The sequence below is a fragment of the Cinclus cinclus genome, chromosome 8, assembly GCF_963662255.1.
Source record: "Cinclus cinclus chromosome 8, bCinCin1.1, whole genome shotgun sequence".
Classification (NCBI taxonomy): Eukaryota; Metazoa; Chordata; class Aves; order Passeriformes; family Cinclidae; genus Cinclus; species Cinclus cinclus.
The window spans coordinates 625,613-652,265 of NC_085053.1; the positions used below are offsets into that span (position 1 = coordinate 625,613).

A 26,653-nucleotide genomic window follows, 5' to 3' on the forward strand; every position below is an offset into this window, starting at 1 on the left:
ATTTGAGATCCTGCTGCCAAAAGGAGACCCAGGTGCACAGGTGTGGTTCCTTTTCTCCTTCCATGCCAAGAAGGAATCCATCAACAATCACCTGCATCTCTGCAGGCACTCACCAGAAACAAGCAGCCTCAGATCTCCTGCTAGGAATATTGATGAATGAGAAACAAACCAATGCAAGAAAATCCAAGAGCAAAGAGTGAATATAAAGATCAGTATTTACTTCCTGCTGTTTTACAGTAGCTTCATGTTTTCTAATAGCCTAAATCTGCAATTCCACCAGCAGCAGATTTAATCCTACACTTAACTAAGCAGGAACTGCCCATAAGAGGCAGCAGACTTGTCCCTCCTTGCCATCTTCCCTTTGATGGATGTTTTGGTTCATCTCTGTGGGTTCTCCTCCCTATCCAGGCATCTGGGCCCAGCCAACCATGCACTTCCAAAAGCTGCTCTTGTGGTCTTGCTAGTTCTTCAATTTCTTTTCGCATGAGGAGCTCCACTGACAGCTGCTCAGGGCTCCAGATGGAGCTTTGCAAACACAAAGTGGAACACAGAAGTGCTCTGGGACCAGGAAAGGGAATATGCTGACTGAGGAAATACACCAGCATTGAACCATTCCCCAGTACTCCTCCACTTCCTCCAGCCCAGACAGCACAGATAATTAACTGCTGGCTACACCAACATCTTCATATTAGCAAAAAGCCCAGGGAAATAGAATCAGCAGCAGCAACAGCAAAGTTTAAATGGGAATAGTGTGCTCAAAAAAAAAAAAAAAAAAGGAAAACAAAAAGGGGTTTTTACAAGCCTTGGAGAGTTCTTCAGTGAGAGCTCAGCTCTAACTTTACCACAAATCCCTGGTTTAAGGCAGAGGAAACAAAACCCAGCCCACCAGGAGCCAGGGCAGCCTCACACCATTCCCAGGCTACAGAAAGCAACAAAACCTTATCTTTTCCTAGAGGTGGCAACAAGATTTTATCTTTTCCTAGCAGTGGCTACTAGGGACCCACAGCTCCTCACCCCCCTCTCCAAGCATTACAAGGCATAAAGAAAAGCTTTGAAGTGCATTTTTATGAGTAGATAAAACTCAATTCAATCTCGGTAACAAAATAAAACCAAACAACCCAACCACAAACACAAGGATGTAGGACCATGTTCCAGCATCAGCTTCTGGAGCTGCTTCCCTACTCCAAATATTGAAGCCTTAAATCAAAATGAATCAAAAACCATTTAGTCTTTTATAAATGTAAGAACCTTAGAAGAAAGGTCTCTCTTTGTAGACTCCAAGGTCTCTGGGAACATGCTGTGATGAGCTGGCAATGACAAAATGTTAATGTGAACCACAGAACTCTGGGGATGGAGGGAAAGTGCCTCTGTGCTTCCCCTGACCGGGTGCCCCAGGCCATTCCTGCCACCCCTGCATCCCATCTGCCCAGGAAGAGAAAACAAAACGTCCCTGTCCTACACATCCCCTCCTCAACACACCATGAATTCGGAGGGCATCTCTTCTGGGCAGCCCTGCATCCTCCCATTCCTATCCACAAGACAGCTGCAAGGGTTTGGGGAGCCTGGGGATTCCTGAATGGAGGAAAGGACATGGATCAGGAGAAAAATACAGAAAGAAAGATAAAATGTAGGTTTCGGTGCTCTCCCACTGTGATTATGGAAGTCTGGTCCACATAATCAAGGTACCCAGACACACCACCAGCCAAGCAAGCACAACCACCAGGATTCCTGGGTGGAATTCTGCTGTGGGAAGAGCCTGTTCTAGCTCAGATTAATGGCTCTAAGCACCCTGGTCTGTGCCTCAGAGATGTATGCATGAGCAAGCTTCATCCCAACCACACTGCCATCTCAAAGGAGTCTGACTTGCTTGGAAATGCAAGAGAACACAGAGTCCCAGGACAAAATAACACAAGTTTCAACAAAAGCTGGGAATGGTACAAGCATTTCAGTGATGAAAACTGAAACAATTACCATTTGTTACCCTGCATTCCAGCTTGTGGATGCCAAATGTTTTAACACAGACTGAAATCAAATCCTCCCCTCTAATAGAGGAGCAGGTAACAGAATATTCAGAAAGGAAAAAGAAAACAAACAAGTTCTCTTCTGGGATTAGGAGATTTCATCTTCTACAGTTGTTTCTGAGAGGAGAAATGCTCTTAAAGCTTAACCATTTCCCTCCCCTTTTTGATCATTCCTAGATCCTCAAAATGTCACAAAGAAATTATTATTTGCCCAGTACTGCACAGAAAAGAGCAAAGCTGACAGAAAGCAAGTCCCATATTCAGATCACACCTCTGTCATTTTCTCCTCCAAGATACTGAACACACTGCTGCCTAGAGATGGGTATCAGTTAAAATGTCCTATTAATGAGGGTTTCACAAATCACCCAAATCCCATGGCAGCATTCAAATGTCTTCTAGTGAATGTCCCTGAAAGGTTAAATCATTTCAGGGTCATTCCAAGCACATAACCAAAGAAACAGCTGGGGGCAGGCAGAAACAAACAAAAGAACACAGGAGAGGAAAGAAAGGAAACGAAAAATGAAACAAAAAAGAAAATAAGCACAATAATTTCCTTAATTTTAAGAGACTTTAAGATGGGTAGTTTTAACTACCAGAACCACAGTATGCAAATGATCAAACTTGCAACAAATAGATTCATTGTCCCTGAAACCACATCCTGAACCATAAAAAATGATGTTTAGTGGTGCAAACCAGGCACGGTGACATGGTAGTGACTTTAACACATCTGAAATACCTCTACACAGTCCAAAATAAAGAGATGGATCAACTGCAGGCTTTCCTAAATCAAAGGCACTTCAACAGGATTTCAAGCCCAATCCACAGTCTTAGAGCAGGTCACGTAATTTCCTGTAGGTTAACCCATCATGAAAACCAGGGAGCATCAGAAGAACATAAAAAATGCTCCCTCCTGCTCCACTGTGATACCCCTCTCCATTCTCTCCTCTTCTTATGCGAGGAGCCCAGTAAGTTTCCTCAGAGAAACCCTTTCACAGCTTGGACCATCACTGCATCCCCTCCCTGCTCCTCCCCAGCTCAAACACCTTTTTATTTAAATTTATGAATGGGACTAGCAGCACACATCACATTCCAGAAACAGGTGGGAATATTTTCATTTTTGCTTTTTCCACTTCCCTAACAGCTTTAGAATCCAGTTTCCTATTTCTGTCTTCTGACCTCCTCACAGAGCTCACTCAAATCCCAAGAGACACATGTAAAACTGTGCTGCTTCCTTCAGCTGTGCTAGACTGGATTTATCTCCCCAGTTTTTCTGACGTTTTACCACTTCACTACTCAGCATGAGGACCCTCAACAATCCCTTGCTGCCAAATCTCTGTAGGGATTCATTCTCCTCTCTCCACGTGGGCACCTGCCCTGTGCTGGCTTTTGGCTGCACCACTGACCACCTCCACAAACCCACCCCAGCTGCCTCCTCCCAGTTTCCTGCTGCTGTTTGCTGCAGAGGGAGAGTGAAGACAAACACAGGCATTTTCTTTTCTGCTGAGAATCTTTTCAGGGTCCTCATCAAATGCCATTTGCAAATGCAGTTAGATGGCACCAATGCAGCCACCCCTGGCCACAGGCTCACTCGTTCCTGCAGTACTGGAGTGTATAAAATAGAATAAATGGAATAAAAATTTTAAAAATAGAATAGATAGAACAGTATAAAATAGAAGCCTCTCCAAGTCCCTCAGAGAGAAAAAAGAATACAGAGATTGAATTAAAGCCTTTTAAAAAAATAAAATATATTAAGCCACACAGAGATAATAAAGTAGAAATGGAAGTTTTAGTTTTAAGTAAGTAGGAATACACTTGAAGTGCCTTAACAGAGTAAAAAGCCCTAAAGCCTAGTTCAAAGTTCAGTAACTTAGCCCCAGACATAATGAAAACAGAGCAGAACATTGCTTGCATGTCTAGATAGGACAGAACCATTTACAAGAAAAGATAGAACTATATGTGTAAGTTATGTGTAAGAACTGAAACTATTTTCATATTTTAAAGTTAGGTTCTGATAAGTGTAGAAAGAATGTTTTAGATTCATGCTTTTAGCTCATTGGATGATTTATGAATAAAACCCCTTGTATGGGGGTGAGAGAAGACACACACACACACTTAGAAGAAGAGAAAAGAAATAGAAGGTGAAGAAAAAGAAAAAAAGAAAAAAAGAAAAAAAGAAAAAAAGAAAAAGAAAAAAAGAAAAAAAGAAAAAGAAAAAGAAAAAATACAAGAATGAAAAAGGAGAAGAAAGACTAAAGAAAAGAGAAAGTAGAAGGAGAAGGAGGGGGAGAAAGAAGAAGAAGGAGGAGGAGAAAGAAGAAGGAGGAGGAGAGGAAGAAGCAGAAGAAGAGGAAGGAGGAGGAAGGAAGAGAGGGAGAAGAGGGGGAAGAGGGTAGAAGGAAGAAGGAGGAAGGAGGAAGGAAGAAAGAATGTCAGGGAGCTGCTGCTTCTTCTACTTGGGACCCCACAGACTTTAATACTCTGAACTCTTTGTCTTCAAAACTGATGCACTCACATAATAAACAGCTTTACAGGAACCAACCACAACTCTTGTCTCTTTGAAGACCCAGAAGCCATGAAAAACTGGACAGTGCAGACAGCCCCAGCAGACTCCAGCCAGGATTTCTCTGTGCAGAAGCTATGTTGTCTCTCCCCCAGCAGGACAAGTTCCATCAGGTGTCCCCAGTGCTGCTGCCCAGAACAGTTTCTCCCAGCTGCCTGGCACAGACATGAGCACTCTGTGGATTATCAGGTTCTTTGTCAAGTACAAGGCAGTGGACATAAGAGCTGTAATAAACTGTGCTGTCCCTCAGCTGGGCATGCCAGTAAGAGCCAAGATGATTTCCAGATGTCTCAGTATTTCAAGATACAAAGTCAGCGATAGTGGCTTCAGCTACCGCTGTATCTCCTCTTTGCTTGATTAAAAAAATAATATAGAAGGAAAGATTTGATAAGCTTACTTCTCCAGGGAAAAGAAGGGGTCAGAAACATACAATTGATAGAGGAGCCTGCATTCAGCAAGCATCCTGGATGTGGGGAAAAAGGACAGACCACAGGAAGAAAGCATCACGCAAGCAGCAGCACTATGCGAAGCAAGGCTTGGTATAAAGAGGATTGATGGAGAGCCATCTGACCCCAAGCATTCAAAAAAATGCTGTCATGTAGCATTACAAAACAACTCTGTTTCAGGGCATATGTAGAAGAGAAGGCATCTGTGGTAAACCAGCCTTTTAACAACACACTGAAGATGCACTCCATTTATCACAGTCACAAACTCATATGATGTCCAGAGAATCTCAGAAACACTGGAACATGACCAACCATTATTCAAATCCTATCAGTGCATGTATTTCAAATTAGAAATCATCAGTTAAATCCTTCTGGATTTAAACCTCAAACTTAAGTACTAAAAAAAAAATTAAAAATCAGTGTGATATTATATAACACCTAACATTGTATTTAACAGCATATGTATTGCTACATGCAAGAGAAGTCAGAACATATCTCGCTTTAGAAATTTTATTTCTAAAATTCAAGGTCTGAGTTGTTCTGCAACAGTCATTTTGGCCAGGAACAACCAAATGTGATGATTCTAGAGATCTGCCTAGTCCAGTACCCCATCAGTGAGTGACAGTAAATGCCCAGAGAAGACAAATGTAAATACATGGATATACTTCCTCAGAATATACTCCCAGCCTGCAATGGTTTGTTCTCCCACTAACTCATGAGGTTGCAATTTTTATCTGCATATTTGATAGTGTTTGATGGATTTCAGCTCCCAAGAAGGTGCACAGCAGATTTCAAATCCATGTACACTGCTTATACTCACAGTGCCCTGTGGGAAGAAGTTTTGTACTCTCTGTGAAGCAGCAGCTCCTTGTGCCTTCCCTCTCCAACTGGTCCTAATAAGTTCCTTGTGCTTAAGGTAGAAGAGAGCAATTAGCTCTCCACACACTTTTCCCATGCCAGATGCCTTTTGAACTCTCAGGCAAATACTTTTTGATGTGACAACCTGCCAGTTCCCATTTTGTCAGCTGATCTGCAATCCTGTCTACCAACACCCCAATCTAAAACCACTGAAAAGAAAAAAAAAATCAAATACTCTGGGCTGAAAAAGCCCTCTCCTGAGTTCAGACAGATACAAAGTGGTAATGCAGCGATTTTATTACTGCTCTGCCTGTCTCAGCTGTTTCTTTCACTTTTTCTCCATCCACAGGTTCTGCAGATTCTCTGGGAGCCTTCTCTCCAGTTGCTGCCTGCAAAGAATCACTGGTATTTTATGCCTGTGTCTTCATTGTTCTCCTTGTGCCAGTATGGTGATACTCAGATTCACCTTCCACATCTGCATTACCATCTCTTTTATTTATGCTCCACCACAACTCCCAGTGTCTCCACTGGGTGCTCCCCAGTGTCTCCCCATCCTTACACAGCAAATACCAGCACACTTCCTTCATGTCACCTGCTTTCCTCCAGAGCCAGCCTCCCACAGTCAGTCTGTTCTGCCATTAAATCTTGTGCTCAGCCTCTTCCCTCACTTCACAGGTTCCAAATTCCCCTTATTCCTTCCCCCATCAGACATTTCAAAGTCTCCTAATTCAATGAAAGTTGACAAGCTCTGGCCTCTTTCCCTGTAAATACTTTATTTTCTCGCTGCATCCATCCCCTCTGGGGGCTGCCATGATTTCCTCCTCATTTCTCCTCTCCTCTGCAGTGCCTATCCTTTGAAGCCTGCCCTTCCAAGAGAACACTTGTTTTGTTCCAGCACACAGATTTGTGTTTGAAAGAGCACTGGGCATGCTGTGGGCATCAACACAAGGAACTGCAGCTCTGGCACTGTGACTGCAGCAAGAGTGGCAGAGGGAGCCTTGCCCTAGGGCAAAGAGCTGAAAAATGCAGGCTCCTAAAAAACTCCAGTGGTCATGAGCAGCATCCAAAGCCTTGCCTTACCTTCTCCCACCACGCAGCTTTTCGCTGAGCCACCATCTGCTGCAGCTGCTCCTGGAGAGCCAGCAGGTCTCTGGATAATCTGTCCATTTGCCCAGCCAGCCTGGCAGCCCAGGGGCAGCAGGAGCTCACCTCTGGCAGCCTTCTCTTCTCCCCGTGAGCATCCTGGGACTCACACATATTGCCCTCTTCAGCCATACTATCCAACACAGTTTCCTAAACAAAAAGCAGTAAGAGTTACTTCTCAGCAGGAGCTAAAATGGTTCCCCCCATCCTCCTGGTAATTCATAGCTAGGAATTCACTGCTGCCATCTCAATATATAGTTGCTCCACAATTTCAGAGTTATTTTAAGAGAGAACCCCCTCAGTTCACTCTAACATACTTCTAAATTAACAAAAAACTTATGTTGCTAACCCAGCTTATTTTAGAAAGCACTGTACAGTCAGCTACTCTCCACTGCACTAAAGCATAAAGTAACACTCCTGAGATGGAGGTGATCAGCACTGCAGCAACTCCAGAGATGCCCTTCCTCCCAAATTCTGAGCTTGGATGCACTTCTAGGACTTTTAGTAAACAAAGGGATGCCCAGGGAGGTACATGCTGACACTGCTCTAACATCCACAGGATCACTTGTGCCCATGGAAAACTCCACAAGTTGAGGAACATCCAGAGATCCCTGCTCCAGACTGGCCAGGAGCTGGCAGCTCTGCTTGACCATGACCATCTAGCTGGTTTGAGAATTAACTGTGCAATTGCCTTCCAAGGTAGCAACTGCTTTTTCAAATACTCAAGAGAAAAAAAAAAAAGAAACAAATAAACCAAAACTAAAAATCAGAGCCCATCTATACACTCTGGTACACAGACTGTGCAGAAACACACATTTTTATTTTTCAAGCCAGAACAGCACAGCATAACTAAAGGACATAGGCCTCATTCACAGAGTATTAAATATTTATTTCCATACTGTTATCAAGAAGGCATTCAATAGGAGAGGTCATAATCTCTTTTAAGCACCTCATTTGCATTCAAAATTATCTTTAGCAGTTGAAGAAGTAATTTAGAAGCACTGGCAGGAAATTCAGCAGTTGAGCAGTGTGGTCTATACACCAGCAAGGAAAAACCAAGTGTATAATTAGTAGCACAGCAGCAACACTGCTGGAAGAGACACCAGAGAGCCAGAAGTCACCAATGTCACACTGCTGAAGGCACAAAGCACCAACACAAGTGTCATGGACAGAAGAGTGACTGTAGTGCTCACATACAGGTGAGGCACTTGAAGTTAAACTCAGACAAAGGGAAGGGAAAGTCCCAGATGAGAGCAGCAGCAAACATCAAAAGCTCCAATGAACGGCCTGCAAGGACACACACAGACATCAAAACTTTTGCTTAGCCTAGAGACAGGGACTGGGAAGGCAGTGACATGCTAACAGCCTTCACTTATATAAAAGATTGCTATAAAGAGGATGGGAAATTTTATTTTTTCTCCTCTTTCTCAGAAGGTAGGTTAAAAGAACTCTGGCTTAATTCACAGCAAGACATTCTTAGGTTCATGCAAGAAAAACTCCATAAGACAGCTACGAATGGCAGAGGACACCCTGCAAAAGCTCCTTTGTAGGCAAGCACTGGTGCTGGGAATTGGCACAGAGCAGCAGGGAGGGCAGCAGCTCCTGCTGAGCCATGGCCCAGCTCACGAGAACACAGACATGGCAGGGACACGGACAGGATGGCAGGCTGCAGGGAAATAAAGCAAAGGGCTCTGGCTTTTTGGGGTTTGGGGGCTCTTCTGTTTATGCCTCATTCTAAAACTGATTAGCTGACAGAACTGTAAAGTAACATCAGCATTCAGAAAATGTTCTCAGGCACGTGGTGGGATTTTGGGGCTGTCTTGTGCAGGGCCAGGAGTTGGATTCAATGATCCTCATGGATCCCTTCCAGGATATTCTGGGTATTCTGTGATTACTGCAGTCATTCCAGTTCCTACAGGGATGTCATGCCCTGTTGTGCTCCTGCCCACCACCAGCAGGAAGAGCTGGCAGCAGCTATGCAAGAACCACCCCATCCATCAGATCAGCAATGCAAAACACAAGTTTGGTAGAAAGAGAAAACTACTACTATTCTTTTTGAAGCACATCTCATTCCCATACATCCTACTGCATCCAGGAACAACCACTATCATCAGTGAAACAAAACAAAAAGGAAAAATCACCATCCAGCACACTGAATAGTATAAAAAGATGCCACTGGTCAGTTTTCAAGTATTTATTTAGAATTTAACTCCAGAAAGCAGGCTAATACTCTTCAACATGTCAAAGGCAAATGTTTTGGCAGATACACAGAAATAATTGCTGTTATATTTTACCTATTGGGAGCCAGGCCTGTGCTAATGTTGATGCTTTCCAAAAAAACATAAGATGGTAAACATGTAAAGCAAAAACCATTAGGGAGCTAATGGAAATTGGAAGTATCCTTCAGGACAGGTGAGGTCATTTCACACTGTCATTTGCCTTATTTTTAGCATAGAAAAAGGCACGCGGGCAATTAGCAGTCAGCTCACTGAGTCTCAAAATTCTGTAAGCTCATACAGCTAATGTGGTGTGCTAAAGAATTATTTCAGCAACACTGAATGGGCAAAAGTCGTAGAGAGAAGTGAGATGTATGGCATCATTTGCACTCACTTGAGAAATCCTAAGATGCACAGAGAAAGGGTTATTGATTTTCTTATGATCATTCAACACAGTTCAAGGGGAAATCAGCAATGTCAACACACTATTTGGCTGGGAAAAAATGAAGTTGTTTTCAATATCAGCTGCCTGCAAATTTAGTTGTTCTCAAGACTGCAATAATGCTTAGAGGCCCTCTTCTGAAAAGCCATTTAATTTTACAAAAATGTGCAACGGCTATGTTTAAAAACTATTAAAAAAGATGAAGATCAGACCTTTTCATTTGTGTTAACTATACGAAATTCTGCCATTCTGTCCTGCAGTTCCTCAGCTTAGCTGGGTGAGTCCAACTGACGAAAACAGGAATGAAAGAGAACTATGAAAACATCCCTTACTTTACCGAGACTTTTTTTCCTTTTTCTCAAGTGCTGTTGAACAGATGGTTTGCAACACTGAATTTTGTGGGACTTCAGGAAGTAGCCAGCTAAGTTAAAGTCAAGAAAGAGGCACCCCTCAAGATCAGTTGGATTAGTTACCATCCACTGCCAGTACACTGGTTCCAGCTGCTTCCATTCCAGAAAGGCTTCCAGCTGCATGGTCTCAGACTCCAGGAGCTGCAATAGCTACAGGAAGGAGACAAAAGAAAGGAAATCAGCTCACCTTGGTCACTCAAGTGCTACATGAATTGTGTGCTTGGCCTGAGGTACAGAGTGTGAGTGGCACATGGGACAACACTTTACAAGAACATTTTAAAAACAGATGAGGAAATGTGAAGTAAAACACTTCTTCCTGTATCACTGATTTATCCCTCACCCCAAATGTACCAACTTCATCAGCCTTTCCACACATAAATGTGAGTTCCCATATTGTTTTAAGGGAACAAAGCTCTGATACACAGCTCTGATATATATATATGCTTAGTGAATGACCAGCTTCAAATCTCCTGTGCTTCTTGATCAGAAAAATAAGCTGTTTCTCCAAAAGTATTTTCCCCATCTATCCCTTCACTCTGAAACAGCAAAGAAGAACTCCTTCAAAAATGTTATGTATTTTACAAACTGCATGATCTGCTGCATGAGGAATCCCTCCTTTTGCCTAAGAGCACTCAGAGGGGAGATGCTGCATTACAGCTACACAAATTATCATTTTTTCACAAATATATGCAGGATACACATGTATGCACACACATATATGGTGAAGGAGACATTCCAAGACTAAGTATTTATATATATAGCCAAAAAAATATAAAAGGTCTTGCAAATAATGACAACAAGAATAAGTTTGCCATAAATCTGGTGAGCTTCAACAATTTTGTTCTCACCATACCTTTGAAATGAACAATTTTAACACCAATCTGACACCAAAGTCAATTTCTTGAGGTGACCACAAAGAGTGTAGGGCCTTGAGGAGAATGAGAAGGACCAGACCAGTGCCAGCTAAATCCATTTTATACAGACAATTATCTTCTGCTAGCTTCGTTTGCTTTAGTTACTTAGTACACAACATAATTTAAGGAAGTGCAAAGCATGAGTCGACTTCGCAATTTTATTATGCAGATATTCCTTGAAGAGAAAGGAACCAAAGAAAGTAAACCACTTTGCAAGAGTAACTGCTGGAAATCATATGCAGTTTGCTCTAAAACACTGCTGGATCCAAAATACAATTATTACACATTTGCTCACACACCAGACAGTTGGCATTACGCTTAATGACTCTGCTAGTTTCAAGCTCAGCTGGGATATAAAAGGTGGAAGAATTGCCTTTCTGTCTCTTTTTTCCTTTTCTCTTTCTTTTTTTTTTTTTCCATAGGTACATCTACAGCACAAATGGCTTACATTATGGAATCTGAGGCTTGCAATAAAACTCAGCCAAAAAGCTGATTAAATATTCAGGCAAAAGTAGCTTTGTAATGTGGTCATGAGCTGTGTGTGCTTGCAGTGTGAGCACACCTCACTACAGCTAAAGAGGGCTGAGGGTTGGGATGGAGAGCTGTTCATTCTGAGCCTTCAAAAGAAGAGTGATCTTAATAAAAGCACAGTCATCATCTTTATTACCACTGGAATGTTCAGAAGCGCCATATGCCACTTGCTTTCACCACACAACTGGAAGGAAATGGTTCTGAAACGTCACCAAACCTCTGCAGGATCTGCACTTAACTCACCTTAACAACAATCAAAACTTTCTGAGCAGCCTCATCATCTCAAAGCCTTTGGGATCTTTTGTATTTGGGCGCTTCCGCTGCCTTCTTAAAATTAATTATTTTTTTTAACGGCTTCATTAGTTACACAAAACTCAAACAGCTTGTATGAAAGCATCCATCTAACTCACCTACCTAGAGCATCCTCACCTTTCACTGAGGTATTAACACCTCAGGCAGGCCTGAAATAGCCAACATTTAAGTTTCCACCAGAGAGACTTCAGGCACTGCTCCTGAATGCAAATGTCTTCTGCCATCCTTTGCACAGGCCTTGGAAGGCTCTGATGCTGTTTCAGCATGGAGAATAAAGCAGAACACAACTAAAAAAAAATAACATGCTATAAATATCCTTGAGATGCCTTAGCAAAAATCATAAAAACAAAGAGATGCTCAAGATTGGGAAGGGACAATGGGTTGTATGTCCAGGTGCCTTGAATTTGGTCACAAGGACAGTGTGCACATGCCCCAGGGGTGACAGGTTTTCACTCAGATACGCCTACACTTAGGAATGAAAATTTCTGCCAGGCTGCTTCCTTGCCCCAGCCTCGTCCTTTGCACGAGCTTCTCACAAGCCTTTCTCTTGTATTCTTTAACGAACAAATCTTTTTGTGACTTTGAGATCACAATGATGCCTGGAGAGGCTCCCAGGAACAGAGGCTGGACAGAGTTAAAGGAATAAAGCAGGGATTTATTAAAAGCCCCTCAAAGGATTCACCTTGGGCAGTGCAAGAGCCCGGCTGTGGCTCCACCCAAGATGGACTCAGAGTCAGGAGTTTTCACACTTTTATAAGTTTTGGTCCATGTCCATATTGGGGTTCATTGTCCAATTCCAGCTCCAGGTTCTGCACTCCCATCCTCCCTCAATTCCCTGTTGTTTGCACTTTTTGGGGCTGAAGCTGCAGTGGTGTCCTTGGTTGTGGGGCTGGAAAAGGATTGTTTTGTGTGACTGAGCTGTGAGGAGAACTTGCTGACACTTGATATGAAGTTCAGAGGCACACACTAATGCAGTACAGAATCTGGAAAACATGAAAGCTAAAACTTAAGGCAAGAGAGTGGTGTATGTTTTCTTATGTCACACAACACATTGCTGATATCCCCCCCCAAACACAGCAGCACTTCTCGCTCACTTACTACCAACAGGGGTTCACACACATGCCATGAGCTGTTCCACCTCTGATGCTACATGAACCTCTCAAAATGTAAACCAAATTCCCAAGCTGTTACTAAAGCTGCCTGCCCATTTTCAAGAACCAGATGTCACACCTCCTAATGAAATTTAAAGACTGAAGTCTGTAGAAGAGCATCAATTCTGTTTCATGAAAGTGAAGCAGCAAGTCAAAAAAGTGTCTCACGTGGGTATCTAAGTGATGCTTAAGGATAATGCCTGAAAATTGTGTTTCCCTCTACACAAAATTAAGACAACCATATCCATTTCCTCCATTCTTCTGGAGGAAGTTATTGCTCTAAAATATTTACACTGACTGAAAAAGTAATGTCAAATACAAATTGCTAATCTCTGTGGAGAGGCAATTCCATAATGAATGCTGAGAGCAAATGCTTTGCAGGAACAACTTCTTTAAGCCATTGTAAAGAAACCACCCCTGGTGCAAGCAGCAGCTTTGCCACAGAGGGTGAACTGTGCCTAGCTGAGCAGGCTGCCAGCAAAGCCCAGTGTGACGCAGAAGGATGTCGGCTCTGTAAAGAGCTTGCCTTGCTTCCTGCAGCACACGGCTGTGACATCCACAGGCAGATCACAGACCTCAGGAAACACTGGGAGCTTCACCAGCAGAAGTCCAAGGTGACAAGATGAGCAAGGTGATTTTGGACACTTCCTTGGAGATGTTCAGAAGCCATGTGGACACAGCCCAGAGTAACCTGCTCCCTCCTTGAACAGGGAGGTGGGACCAGGTGGTCTCCAGTGGTCCTTTCCAACCCTGCCCATCCTGTGATACTGTCTTGGCTTACAAAGCAGGATGTGCCCAGCAGTGTGCATTCTATCACCATCTGTTAAACCATCTGGGACAGTGCTCTTTATCTTTTCCATCCTTCCTCCAGGAAAGAGATCTCCTGTTAATGGGCCATTGAGTCCCACTGCATCACTGATAAAATTCCATCATCCCATTGGGAGATGCTCCACCCAGGGGGAGGAACCAAGCATTTCCTCCCCAGATAAAATCTGAGATCTGGAACATCAGAGCAGCCTTTTTCCACTGGATTCCAGAGGAAAATCAAACCCTTCTACATCATCACTGGACCTTCAGAGGAAAACTGCACCTTCTCCAGGAGCACTGCTCCAACAGAACCACATCTGTCACTGCAGGAGGATGCAGCCACCGTTTAATGGGACTGCTCCCAACACCCTGACTGACTGATGGGGTGTCAGCTTGGATTCTGACTCTGGCAGTGGTTTTGGTTTTTCTGTATTACCGTATTTTTATTTTAATTTCCCTAGTAAAGAACTGTTATTCCTATTCCCGTATCTTTGCCTGAGAGCTCCTTGCTTTCAAAATTATAATAATTTGGAGGTAGAGGGTTTACATTTTCTATTCCAAGAGAAGCTTCCACCTTTCTTAACAAACACCTGTCTTTCAAACCAAGACAGATACTCAACAGGAGGCCAAAGCTGGATCTTACTCAGCTTCCACAAGTGTAACTCGTATATTGTTTAAACATATTTGCAATTACTCCTTCTGTAGAGATATTAATCTCTTTCATATTATTTACCACCATATTAGAAAAATCATTAGTGCCTGTAGACCGTTACGGAAATCAATATTTAATAAATTTGCAGCATAATGCACCCTTTTCACAGGCTCAGTTCCAGAGAGCTCCCCACAACAAGTGTTTAATCTCCGATGCCCACAGCTCATAATTCAACTACCATAGCACTGGCAAAACTATTTTTAATCAAAACTTGCTCTGCCTAAATGTTCAGAAAATAATTTTATTGTTCGACAGACAAAAAAAAAGAAGAAAAAAAAAAGGTTTCAGCAATAAATTCTGTTTCTTGGCTCGGAGACAAAACACTGCTAATTCCTCACTGTTCACATATGTCTGCAGACAGAAAACTTGCACTGGGCTCCTAAGCCCTGCAAACCTCACCCAAATGCCAGCAACTCTGGAGAACTACTCAAGGCTTGAGACAAGGCTGGCTTAGCAGCAAGGTTTATGTGGGGAAACTATGTAGACTATTCAGTAATTGTTGAATAGGGAATGGCTTTATTCAATGTGCATTTGCATAATCTGAATTCTAGTTCTGAATATCTCACAAGCACAGCAGAGAAGCTAAGTGGAGAAGGTCGTTCCAAAAAAATGCAAAGAAAAGGGGTAAATGTTCATGGAAGTTATACCATTTATGGTACCAGAAGTAAACCATAACTGGGATTAAGGCTTTGGAGACCTAACCAAGCATCAGATGAAACAAAAAAAAATATTCAACACAACTTCTCCTCTACCAATACCAAACTCCCTTAACTGAAAAAAACTGCAGACCTTGGCAAATGGAAGCCTCTAAGCAGGCAGGTTTTTAGGTTTAAATTTGGTTTAAAATGGCACACACAGCCCAAATTGAACTTTGGCAATGCTAAGTTTTGAGACCCCCTTCACCAAAAGAAACCGAGAAAATCTCAGTATCACAAGTATCTCAGGCTGGGACAAAAACAACACTGTAGGTGGACACACTCAGTGCTCCAAGTTTCAGTTCCACATTGTGATTTTTCCAGAAGAGAAGCTGGTTTAAGACATTACACATACCCCTTGAAGGCTAAAACAAAAATAAACAGGCTTGAAAAACAGAAAGTCACACTAGAGTACTGTGAAATACAAGCAGCTGAAGAGCACAAACCTACAGAACAATAAGCAGCCTCTAGGCACAAGGCAAAGAAAGACCTCTAATTTCTCTGCCCGTGAAATATCCCTGAAAGCCAAGAGAGAGCAGGGGCAGTGCTGCAGTGGATCGGAAAGGCTCTTGGAGGACACAAGAAGATGAGAATTTCTTGCAGCACCAGCTAGGGATCCCATAGGGACCTTGACCAACATCCCAGTGGGACAGGAAAAGACCTCTGGCTCCAGAAAATGGTATTTCAGTGTCTGCTGAGCATCACCTCTTTTGGAATTGCAATGTTGGGAGGGGGTAAGGGGAGGGTTGTGCTGCAAGGGAAAGCAGGACTTGAATATTTGCAGAAGATACAATACATAAAATACAAAACACAGCAGGAGTATAATTTGGGTGCAGGAGTATAATTCCACATGCCTGGATACATGCAAAATCTCCAACACCTAAACCAAAATATGTGACTTTTCCATCCACCAAGGCCAGTTTTATACCACCACAGCTCCAACTCCAACTGAGCTCTTCCAGTTTTACACTGCTGAGAGCAGGAAATCAAACCACTAGTTTAAAACTTAAGTGACAAAGATCATCCTTATAAAACGTAACTGCTATTTGTGGAGGGATTCAGAAGCAGCTGTTTAAAATGCAACTGAGAGAAAATATTTCAAACAAACAGAATGAGGCATTTGGCAGATAAAAATTGCATTACAGCTTTCACATTGATAGGCAGTGAACTGGGATGTATTAATGGCATTCATTTGCAGAGGAATGGGTCAATGAAGGGACAACTTGGCATTTTCCCCATGGAAATGTATTAAAACTTGGAGAAAAATACCAGGAAAAAGAAGCCTGAAGTTTTATACTTCAACAGCCAAGATCAATATATCTAAGATTGATAAAGGCACACATTTTCATCCCCTAAAGGTAACAATGATTTTGAGTGCCTAACCTGGCATCCCTGAAGAGCCAAATTTTCAGGCAGTACCAAGTACCCTCAGCTCAGTGAAAGCACATCCAATAGATACCAAAATTCACAATTTACTTTAGAGAAATCTGAGCTAGAGGATTTCAAAGAAAAGCATCAAATTGTATCACAGTACTGCCTGACAGCTGTTATTATCGCACTGCCAACCAAAACCCCCATGCAGCTAATGTAAAAAAAAAAGACCATTATTCTTCTGCTTTTATCCAGACTGTTTCTGTATACAGAACAAAGCATTATTCATACTCATTTTTTCCTTTCCTCCCCCCCATATACTTGCCCATTTCCCTGTATTTTTAACAGGCCACAGACAATTAATTTAAAAATTGATTCAATATGTAGATTACTCTAAGATTGCAACTTGATATGAGCACAGTTTCTCCCAGCCGAGCTCTTTGACAAGCCATCATAGACTATTTGTGCATGCAGGTATTTTCACACATTTTAAAATGTGTTACTGACTAGACAAGGTACTAATTTAAAGTCTGCTACAGTTCCTCATGTCAATTAATTTCTCTTGCTAGTCTCTTTCACACTCCTCTAAATTAGGCAACAAACTTTTAAAAGAACTGCAAATCTAAAATCTCTTGCAAAACATGAGACTTTATAACTCTATTTCCTTGGCTGTTTAAAAAAACAAAAATACTGCCACTAGAACTGAGTTAACATTATGGGCCAATTGCACACCAAGTTTAATTTTACAAGGTTATAAAAACAGCTCTACCAGTGACTCCTCACCATCTGAGCTGCATTCTCACATCCAGAAGAGCAGTGCAGGTCAGTTCAGCTTTCCAGCAGCGGTCCAGCTGTGGCCAAAGCCATTGCAATATATGAATTTAACTGTGCTCTGCTTCTTCCATGAGCAGTGAGGCTGGAAAACGCAGTGCTCCTGTCCTGCTAGACTTTCTGCATGGGTTAAGTGAATTTTTGATCCAGAGGTGGGTGCAGGACAACACAAGGCCCCAGTCAGGGATCACAAGATCGTCACAGTTCTGGGGCACTTCAGGATCAGCCTTCACCAATGCTGTACTTTGGCACAGAAGAAGAGTGAGGAGCCTTTTTTCTGTCAGAAGCTGATAACTCATTTCTCTTTGGCATGAAAACAATGGCACGGTACACTCCACAAGCAGCTCTGCACTTTCTAGTGGCTACTGTCAGCCTCAAGGCATAATTCAAGAGATGAGTCAGGAGTTTTAAAGCGTCTCACCCAAACTCTTTTTTCCCTGATATTTAATTTGTTCCTTCAGGGTCCAATAGCCCAGATAAGATCCACTGGGCTGCACCAGCAAGATCCTTTCTGAATCCATCACCAAAAGCTATCAGGAAGTAAGGCACTCTCACTCTGAGGTGTCCTCTGACAAAGTTAGGAGGCAGCCCAGCATGACCAGGGGGTTTGGGTGTGAATACCAGACACACCTCTCACCACACCAGCCTGAGCTGGTCAGTGGCAATTCCATCTGCATCTTACAGGCATCAGGTATGATGCTGGTCCAACCTTTGCTGTAGCACTGGATGGGACCACAGTGCCTGCTTGTCCTCCCTGTGCTCACCCAAAGCATCACCTGAGCTGCACGGCTTGCTCCACCACACTGGGTTTATAGCACTTCCAACAGGAAAAAAATTAAAAAATATAAAATCAAATGCCAACTGATGACAAAATACCTCAGCCTTGTCTCTCCATCTTATTAATTCCAGCTGCACTGTCTCAGGTGGAATTGTATTACAGTATATCACTGTCACTGTCACAGCATTCAAATTATGTTAAGTATGGCATAAAACAAGCAAAAGTACAAAGGCAGCAGTGAAGCTCAGTGTCATTCCATCAGTTCTGCTGCTGGCAACCACAGCCACATGCTCACATCAGTGCAGAAGGTATATACTGTGTTCCAGAGACACCTTCCTTTCCTGTGGTAGAGGAGTCTAACATATTGCTGCTACATAGTCCAGCAATTTATGGAGTCCATGATAAACCACTGCATCATTTTTCAAGGTCCAAGAACTCTATAAGCTTGGTCAGTAAAATGTACTAAGCAATAAGTCATCCCCAAAAAAATGGTGATGGCAACTACAGAACTGCAGCTCTATTAACTCCGTTTTTTTTGTATGGATAAGTTTAGCTGAAAGCAATATTAGTGACAAATTGCAGCCCGGGGAAATTTTCAGATCAAGGTAATAATGCTATGAGGTAGAATGATTTGCTTTAGCGTTGCTATATAATGCTGCCAGTTCCCTCCAACTGGACACTAACTGCAGCCAGAGGCCACCTTCCTTAAAAAAAAAAATCTAAAGAAATATATTAGTACTAAACCTGCCTGGAGTAATAAAAAAAAAAAATTAAAAAAAAAATTTAAATAATAATAAAAAAAATACCCAGAGCAACCCTCCCAGGAAGGGGCACGGGGAAAGTGAAATTGGGTAAAAAGTTCAACAGCGAAATGATTCATGGCTGATGATATGTGAGCTGAAGGAGCTGCTCTCATGCTAACACTGCTGAACCATGTAGGTGGGAAGGAACCTCTGGAGGCTCTAAACCAATCTCCTGCTCAAAGCAAGGTGCTCAGGGCTCTGCCCAACACCACAGATGTTACCCCTTCTCTGGGATCTGGTTCCAAAGTTTGATCAGTTCATGGCAATTTGTTCCTGTTTTACCTGGGCAGAATTTCTCCTGTGCCTGCTGCCCCTTCTGCTGTCCCAGGGCACCTCTGGGAAGGGCTTGGTCCATGCTCCAGCTCTGACCACCTCAGTGTCTCACTGGGTTTGCTCCTGTCCTTGGGACAGGGACACCAAGCTCTCAGGCTTGGCAGAGAGAGGGGCAGGATTCAGCCTTTGCTGCATGGGCACACTGCTGGCTCCTGGGCACCCCTCTGCCCACCTGAGCCCCCAGGTGCTGCTGAAGGGCACTGGACCACAGGCTGAACCCAGAGTTGCCACTAACAGCCAGACACCAGTGGCCCAAACAGTTTTCCCTCAGTGCCACCTCTCCTTTGTGAACCCAGCTGGAACCAATCTGGCCACAGGGCTGTCAGGATTGTCCTTTAGTGATACACATATTCTCTGTGCCTACCTGCCTTTGCCAAAGCTCCTCAATGACATAGCTCTGCCTCTCCCTGGCATGGGATACTCCAGACTGCTTTGAAAGTAAAGCAGCAGCAGGATCTGAGGGGACTGAAGTGCTTGTCCAAGAGCAGTGGAACTGAACCAGCTGGGAACAGCAAGCATCAGAGCAGCTGAAACCATCTGATGTCACAGCCAGTTGCAGAGAAGGAGAATTGTTTGGATCATATTCACCTTTTGAGATTTAAAGCAGTTTAGCTCTTGCAGAGGCTTCTTTCTTTCTTTCTGCAGCAGGAGGAAGAGTCGTTCATACATTTCTAGCCTCTCCAATCTCTCTCAATTAACTCTCCTTTCTGCTGTCAAGCCTAAACTTCCACTCAGACCTCCACCTACTTCACAGCTCCGGACAGTGTTTGTCCATCTCCCAGACAGGACGTGGAAGCCAAGCTGCTACTTCTGGAAGAAGAGTGAAAAATAAAACCTCCAGCAGCAGCAGCAGCACCACAGGGATGAGTAGGGAGGGTAGCAGAGGAATTCCTCACTCAAGACAACTGGCCCACTCCCTGTCTCACGATGAGACCACACAAAGTATTCAAAGTCATCTGTATTAAACTTTTTTTTTCAGCCTTCCCTTCTAAAACTGACTTGAGTCTGCCTTAGAAACTCCCAATATACATTATCTCACACAAATTGACTGCTCTTGCTTCCACAGTGCACAGCAGGCTAGATATTTCCAAGATTTTCCTTTCTTAAGAAGGATCAGGAACTTGGCTACAAACAGACACTGTCTAAAAGCAGCTTTGAAGCCATTTGACCTCTGTAATTCTTCCTGATTTTACTTGGATGACAAGGGTTGAATCTGTTCTGCCTCATTTTTGCAAATGAGTACCTGGATCCACGTTTCCAAGAGGTTTAAGTAACTCCTACAGCAAACCATGATTTATGTGAAAATGTCAGGAAATGAAGTGAAAAAACCATTTGCCTACAGCATTTCGTAAGGAAAATGACATGGCAGCCTACCCTCTCCTGTAAAGTGAATCATTAAAAAAGGCAGGAATTATATTCTTTGTTCCTGCCATGTAGCACAGGGTGGGCAGCACATGCTGTCACTGACAGCTCCTTTGCTTTCTTAGTGCTTACTCTTGCCTTGCTATGAAATGTGAGGAAGTAAAAATATACCTGAATTGCCCAGCATTCTCTGGATTTCTGCTTTAAATTGTTTTCTCAGTAGCCACTCTCCTATTCTACAGAAAATTCGTGACAACCACTGAATCACCCCTTTTGTAAGGCAGTACCCACTGCTGCTCCAGGAAGTTTGGGGAGGGGTTCCATGCACACAGGCAGAAGGAACAGAATCTACCAGAGCTTTTTCCAATCCAAACAGCCTTCAGTGTGCCAAGCTTCAAACCAACAGAGCCTTCTCACAAAAAAAGAAACTAGTTGTAACTATTCTGAGCTTTAAAGGTGATCAAGGCAGTCCCAGTAAGAAAACACAGTACCTCAAAGGACTGTGTTGAGCATCTTCACACATACATAAATGTGGATTTCCAACAGAGTTTACCCTCCCTGGGGGATCTGGAACTCCACCCATCCCAGCAGAGCACCACAGCAGCCACTCTGCTCCTGACATTCCACCACCAAAACACCAGAGCCAGCCAGAGAGAAAGAATAAACCTTTTAACCAACACAACCCAGGGAGGTTTAAAGCCATTTCTTGCTCCACCACTCATCTGAGTGATGCCAGGGCACCAAGGAGAAAGCAGCAGCCCAGCAGTCTCTGACAGGGTCAGAAAAGGGTTGCCTACACTCCTGATCATAGAGCAGCATCAAGGGTGTGTTTCCTTTTAGCCTGCAGGTGACCTTCATATTAAACCCATCCTTACAACCTCCTCTGAACAGCCATCACCATAATTCCAGTTCTCTGGATCCTTCAGCTCCCTCAAGCTTTCTTGTGTCAGCCTCCAGGCCTCCTGCATTTAGGTGCTGGAGCCCCATCTATAATGCAACACATCATCAGATCTGCTCTCCTCTGCAATATTAATGCATGTTCCTTCTCACCAACCTGACTACCAGGCATGTAAAATGTCTAAAGGAACTGTGGCTGGAAGAGCAACACAAAACATTAAGTCATTTAACATGGGGGGAAAAAAGCACTGCCTTTCACTGGCAGTGCTGCTCAGAGCACATGGCACTGAGCGTGTTTTACACCTCTAATGCACAACCCAGCAGGATCAATGCTAAAGTTGGAAACTGCAGCACTCAAAGTTAAAAAGTGCCAGAATTCAAGATGCCTGAACAACACTAATTTGACCCTCCCATGTGTATAAGGGCTAGAATTATGTAACCAAAATGGAAACATTTTGGGGAAACCTAATCTGTCTCACCAAGGGTATAGATTTGCTTATGCTCACTCCACATGCTATTCCTCTTCCTTTCAAATGGCATATTGTTCTCTTTGCTCTTCAGAGGGAAGCCACAGCCTTATTTGTCACACATCATTCAAATCCTATTCTACAGGCAGAATTTTTATCTTGAAGATAAACAAGTTATCTTCCCTAATGACCCATGTGAGACAAGATAATAGCATTGCTGCTGTGCTGCAAATGGGAAATGAAAACAAGGAGATGTAAGTAAAATGCTTCCATTGCTTTTGGATGCCTTAACTGAGACTTCCAAGACATGATTTTCAGGAAATTTAGAAGTTACTACAAAGCACAGCTCAACAGCTTGCAGTCCTGTGCACAGCCCACCATGGGAAGTTCAGTTTAAGCGATTTATTGAGGGGAACTTGAGAATCCAAAGGCACAGAAGTGTGGCAGCACTCCAGGACTAACTGCCTCAGCTGGTAAGGCTTCCTTCCTCTCCCAATTTCTGATGTGAATTCTTTGACATCAGAGCTACCTTACTTCCACAATGCCCTCATTCAGACCACTTGTCCATGAGCATCTCCCAGCTCCTGACTTCACTGGACAAAGAGTCAGAACAAAAAAGTTCTTCCCTAATCCATCCTAGCCCTTCCACACTCCCCGTGCTCAATGAATAATGCTGGAATGGTTTAGTAAAAGCAAGTTAAAGACAGCAAGAGAAGAAAACACTTCAAAAGGACAAAGCATTTGCTATTTTTATCCCAAGTGCCATGGTGAGCATAATTATGCAAATTCAAAAAACTTGTCATAATTGACCTTTTCAAAACATGTGTGTCCATGGGCCTAACATACAATTCTTTGGTGAACCTTGAAATTTATTAAAGGTCAGCAGCTCTAAAACTTAATTTCATTTAATCACTGAAGAACTTATTTAACATGCAGCCATCACCAATCGTCAAGGAAAAACAAACTTGCTTAGAAACAGGTAAAAATTTTGATGCATTGGACTAGCAAAACCCGTAGCTTTAAAAAGCTGTAAAAGAAAATTTCAAAGAAGCTCTTGCTACAGAACTTAGCAGTTTAGCTGCTGTTCTGAAAATGTAACAATCCCAAAATCCAAGGTTTTGGGTCCATCTGAAGTGCTGGAAGCAGATCTCATAAATGGTCAGAAGTCACAACACAAGACCCAGTGCAGCTACTCTGATGCTTATTTATATTATATTATATTATATTACATTATATTACATTATATTATATTATATTATATTATATTATATTATATTATATTATATTATATTATATTATATTTTTATATTATATATTACTTTTTATGCAGGAGCCATTTGAGAAATTTCTAGGGTTTTTTTTTTTTTTTTTTACAGGAAAGTAGAACATGATGACAAATAGGCAAAGCTGCCCTTAATTAGAACAGAAGCTACAACACAAAATACTGATCCCCTTCCAGGACAGAAATGACAGAACTATGGCTTTTACCAAGGGAATGAAACAATGAACATATAAAAAGCTGAGGGCCAGACCAAACAGAATTAGTTGCCAGAGCACCACAGAAGATCATGAATCTATGACAATTTATACCAATGAAAGCAGTTTGTCCTTGAAGCTCAAGGTCATTTTTTCACTAAACACCCAATCTTTTTTCTGGAATTTACATGCAGTACAAGCCTTCATTTCCCGAGTTAAATCTTCTGCTCAGCAGCACCACGGTCTAAAGGATGAATGTCATTTTTTTCCATTGGTGTCTACACTCTGAGAAATGTGTTGCTTGAACTGCTTCTTGTACACCAGATGGAAGGACATTATAAAATATCAGATGGCTCCCAAATAGGCTCTTTGAAATTCAAATAAGGTTACATATCCTTCACCTCACCATACAAGACCACAACAGGGTTGATTACAGAAATACTAGCACAGGTCTGTGTCAAATCAATAATGTGACATGGTGTCAAGCTTATCATGGGGGTTTAACTGTTTATTTTCATTTAGCACCTGCCTGCAGTGCCTGTCACCACCAGGAACATTCCAGGAAGTCCCAAACACAAGGACACCAAATATAGCCTGGGACACAGCAGCTGGGACTGTCCTGCCACAGATATTCCACTTCCACCCAAGAGGGTGAACGAGCTGGGGTGAATTTCTGGACGTAACACCCTAGCACAGGGATCACTCGGCAGCCAGACAAATAACCTGGGTTAGCTGACAGAGCTGGCTTTTGCAGCTCTGCCCCCACAAACCAGTTCCAATGTTGCCTGGAAAGGCTGACCTGGAACAGAGACTAGACAGAGCAAAAGGAATAAAACAGGAATTTATTGAAAGGATGCACTTTGGGCAGTGCAAGAGCCCGGCTGGAGGCACACCCAAATCAAATCCAAGACAGATCTTGGTCACGAGTTTTTACACTTTTATAAGTTTTGGTTCATCTACATATTGGGGTCAATTATCCAACCACAGCCCCAGGCTATGAAGTCTCAGCTCCCTGGCTTGCCCCCTTTCTCTCACCCTTGTTTCTGCTTTTTGGGTACCAGTTGTCCATTCTCTAGCTAGAAAGGAATTGTTTTGTCTAACTACCCTGTGAAGAGAACTTACTAACACATAACATGAAGTTTCAGAGTTACACACGAAGTAGCAGAGATTCTGAAAAATATAAAAGCTAAACCCCAAGGCATCAGCAGGAGGTGGTGCTGTCCCTTGCATGCACTGAAATCACTGGTTTCTCCTTGCAGGGAAAAACTTCAGCAGATCAAGGGCACTTTATGCAAGTGTACGAGCCCCTGATGCCAAGCAAAGACTCAACTCTCATGAAAAAGGAACTGTTAAATGCATATTCAACATTTCTGAGAATTCCAAGACTATCAGCTCCTAATGCTTCCAGTCTGAATGCGTTTATTCTGAAAAGAACGGCAGCTCTTTAGTGTTCTGCATGAATTCAAACCACAGGCTATTACTCACAGAGAATAAACCTGTTGTGCCACCCATCTGTAACAGCCATCTGGGACAGATGTTTGAAATGGAAACTGCCACAAGATTTAGGGTTCCCTATCAACCCACCTCCCATCTCCATCAGTTACCCCTCAAATGACCCAATGAAGAAATTTATGGATCCCACCTGACTGAAGGAAGCAATACAGATGCTTCACACTGGTGTCCTTTCCTGATAAAGCAACATTTATTCTTTCCTGATAAACCAACAGTCCAGAAAGCAGATCAGTGCTACCTATAGCTGTACCATCCCATCCCATGCCACCCAACCCCTGCTGCCTGGAGAGCTGGAGCTCACTTGAATCTTTTATGGGGATGGAATTGACCATATATTTTGTATGCAAAGTCAGACAGGCTATTTGTTTGCTCCCATTTACTTGCTACCAAGAACCTCAGTTTTTTAAGCCAAATATATCACCTTTAAAACATGTTGATGATCAACAAACATAAATATTCTTCACAAAATTCTGAAATAAAATTATTGGCTATTCACGTCCAAGTTCTATAGATTTCAGTGCATGTCCATCTGGCAGACAGCTGCATTATTTATTTGCTGTCACACTCAGTAAATTGATTTACTGGCATTTAAAGGTGTCATCTCTACTCATTACAAATTCAGTGATCAGTCCAGCATTGCCACCATCACACCAATGACCTGAGTTTCAACTTTTAATCTCTCCTAAAATGAAATTCCACATGCAAAGCAGTACATGAAGAGACAGAGGAAACTGAAGGACTAAGGTGCTTTGATTTTGAGTTAATTGATCTGTATACAGCAACAACTTGGTGAGAAAGTTAATTTAATTACTCAAGGGCAACATACATTTTTTGAGCCTGCTGTAAACTTCAGAACTGGCAGCACTGCTGTGCAGAATTAAGATAGGTGGACTTGAGAGACAAGAAAGAGGAATGAGGGCACATCCAGCAGTAGCCATCAGCTTGGAAAATGCATCAGAACACAAGAGACTCAAGGTGCTCTGGACTATATTCTAGGACACTGAGTGATAAGTGCAAGAGATTTTCAAGAAAAGATGCAATGACCCCCCCCGCCCCCCCAAGCTCCTGTGCTGGCTGTTCCAGCACAGCCTCAGGCAAACAGCTCCAGAACCATCCCCACTGACCCAGGCAGTGCTTGCAGTGGAAACTGAATTCCAGCTGAAATAACACTACTGACAGCCCCAGGCAGCACAGGAACAAAGCAGAGCAGCGAGCTGCAGCTCACAGCCACACACATAAATATAACCACAGCCAAACTGCAGGAAAAGTTGAGGTTTTGATCACGCCTCACTAGAGAAAAACATAATTAAAACCATTAGGTTTGGAAAACTTCCAGGCCTGTGAATCTGCCAAAGACATTTATGGTGATAGAAGAATAATAATATCCAGTAAAATCCCTGGACATAAAAGCACTAAAAGTGTTTTACAGTCAAAAATCCAAGGAAAGAACATTTTAAATAAGTTAATATGCATCTTCTATAGAAAAAGAGCAAGCGTTATTTTTACACCTCATAAAGTGGAGCTTGACTTCACAGCTATCTGTATCCTATCACACTTTTCCTGTCAGACCAAACATCTCTTGTTTTGATGCAAACAGAGCAACTT

General features: G+C 42.7%; 1 protein-coding gene across 1 annotated transcript in view; it reads right to left on the reverse strand.

Moving 5' to 3' along the window:
* Window positions 1-26,653, reverse strand: part of TEDC1 (tubulin epsilon and delta complex 1) — a 69,926-nt gene that overhangs the window by 13,825 nt on the left and 29,448 nt on the right. Inside the window, exons 6-7 of the mRNA XM_062497700.1 lie at window positions 10,160-10,246; window positions 6,966-7,178 (exon numbers count right to left, since the gene is read on the reverse strand). Of these exons, the coding sequence (XP_062353684.1) occupies window positions 6,966-7,178; window positions 10,160-10,246 (300 nt within the window). The remainder of the gene's footprint in view (window positions 1-6,965; window positions 7,179-10,159; window positions 10,247-26,653) is intronic.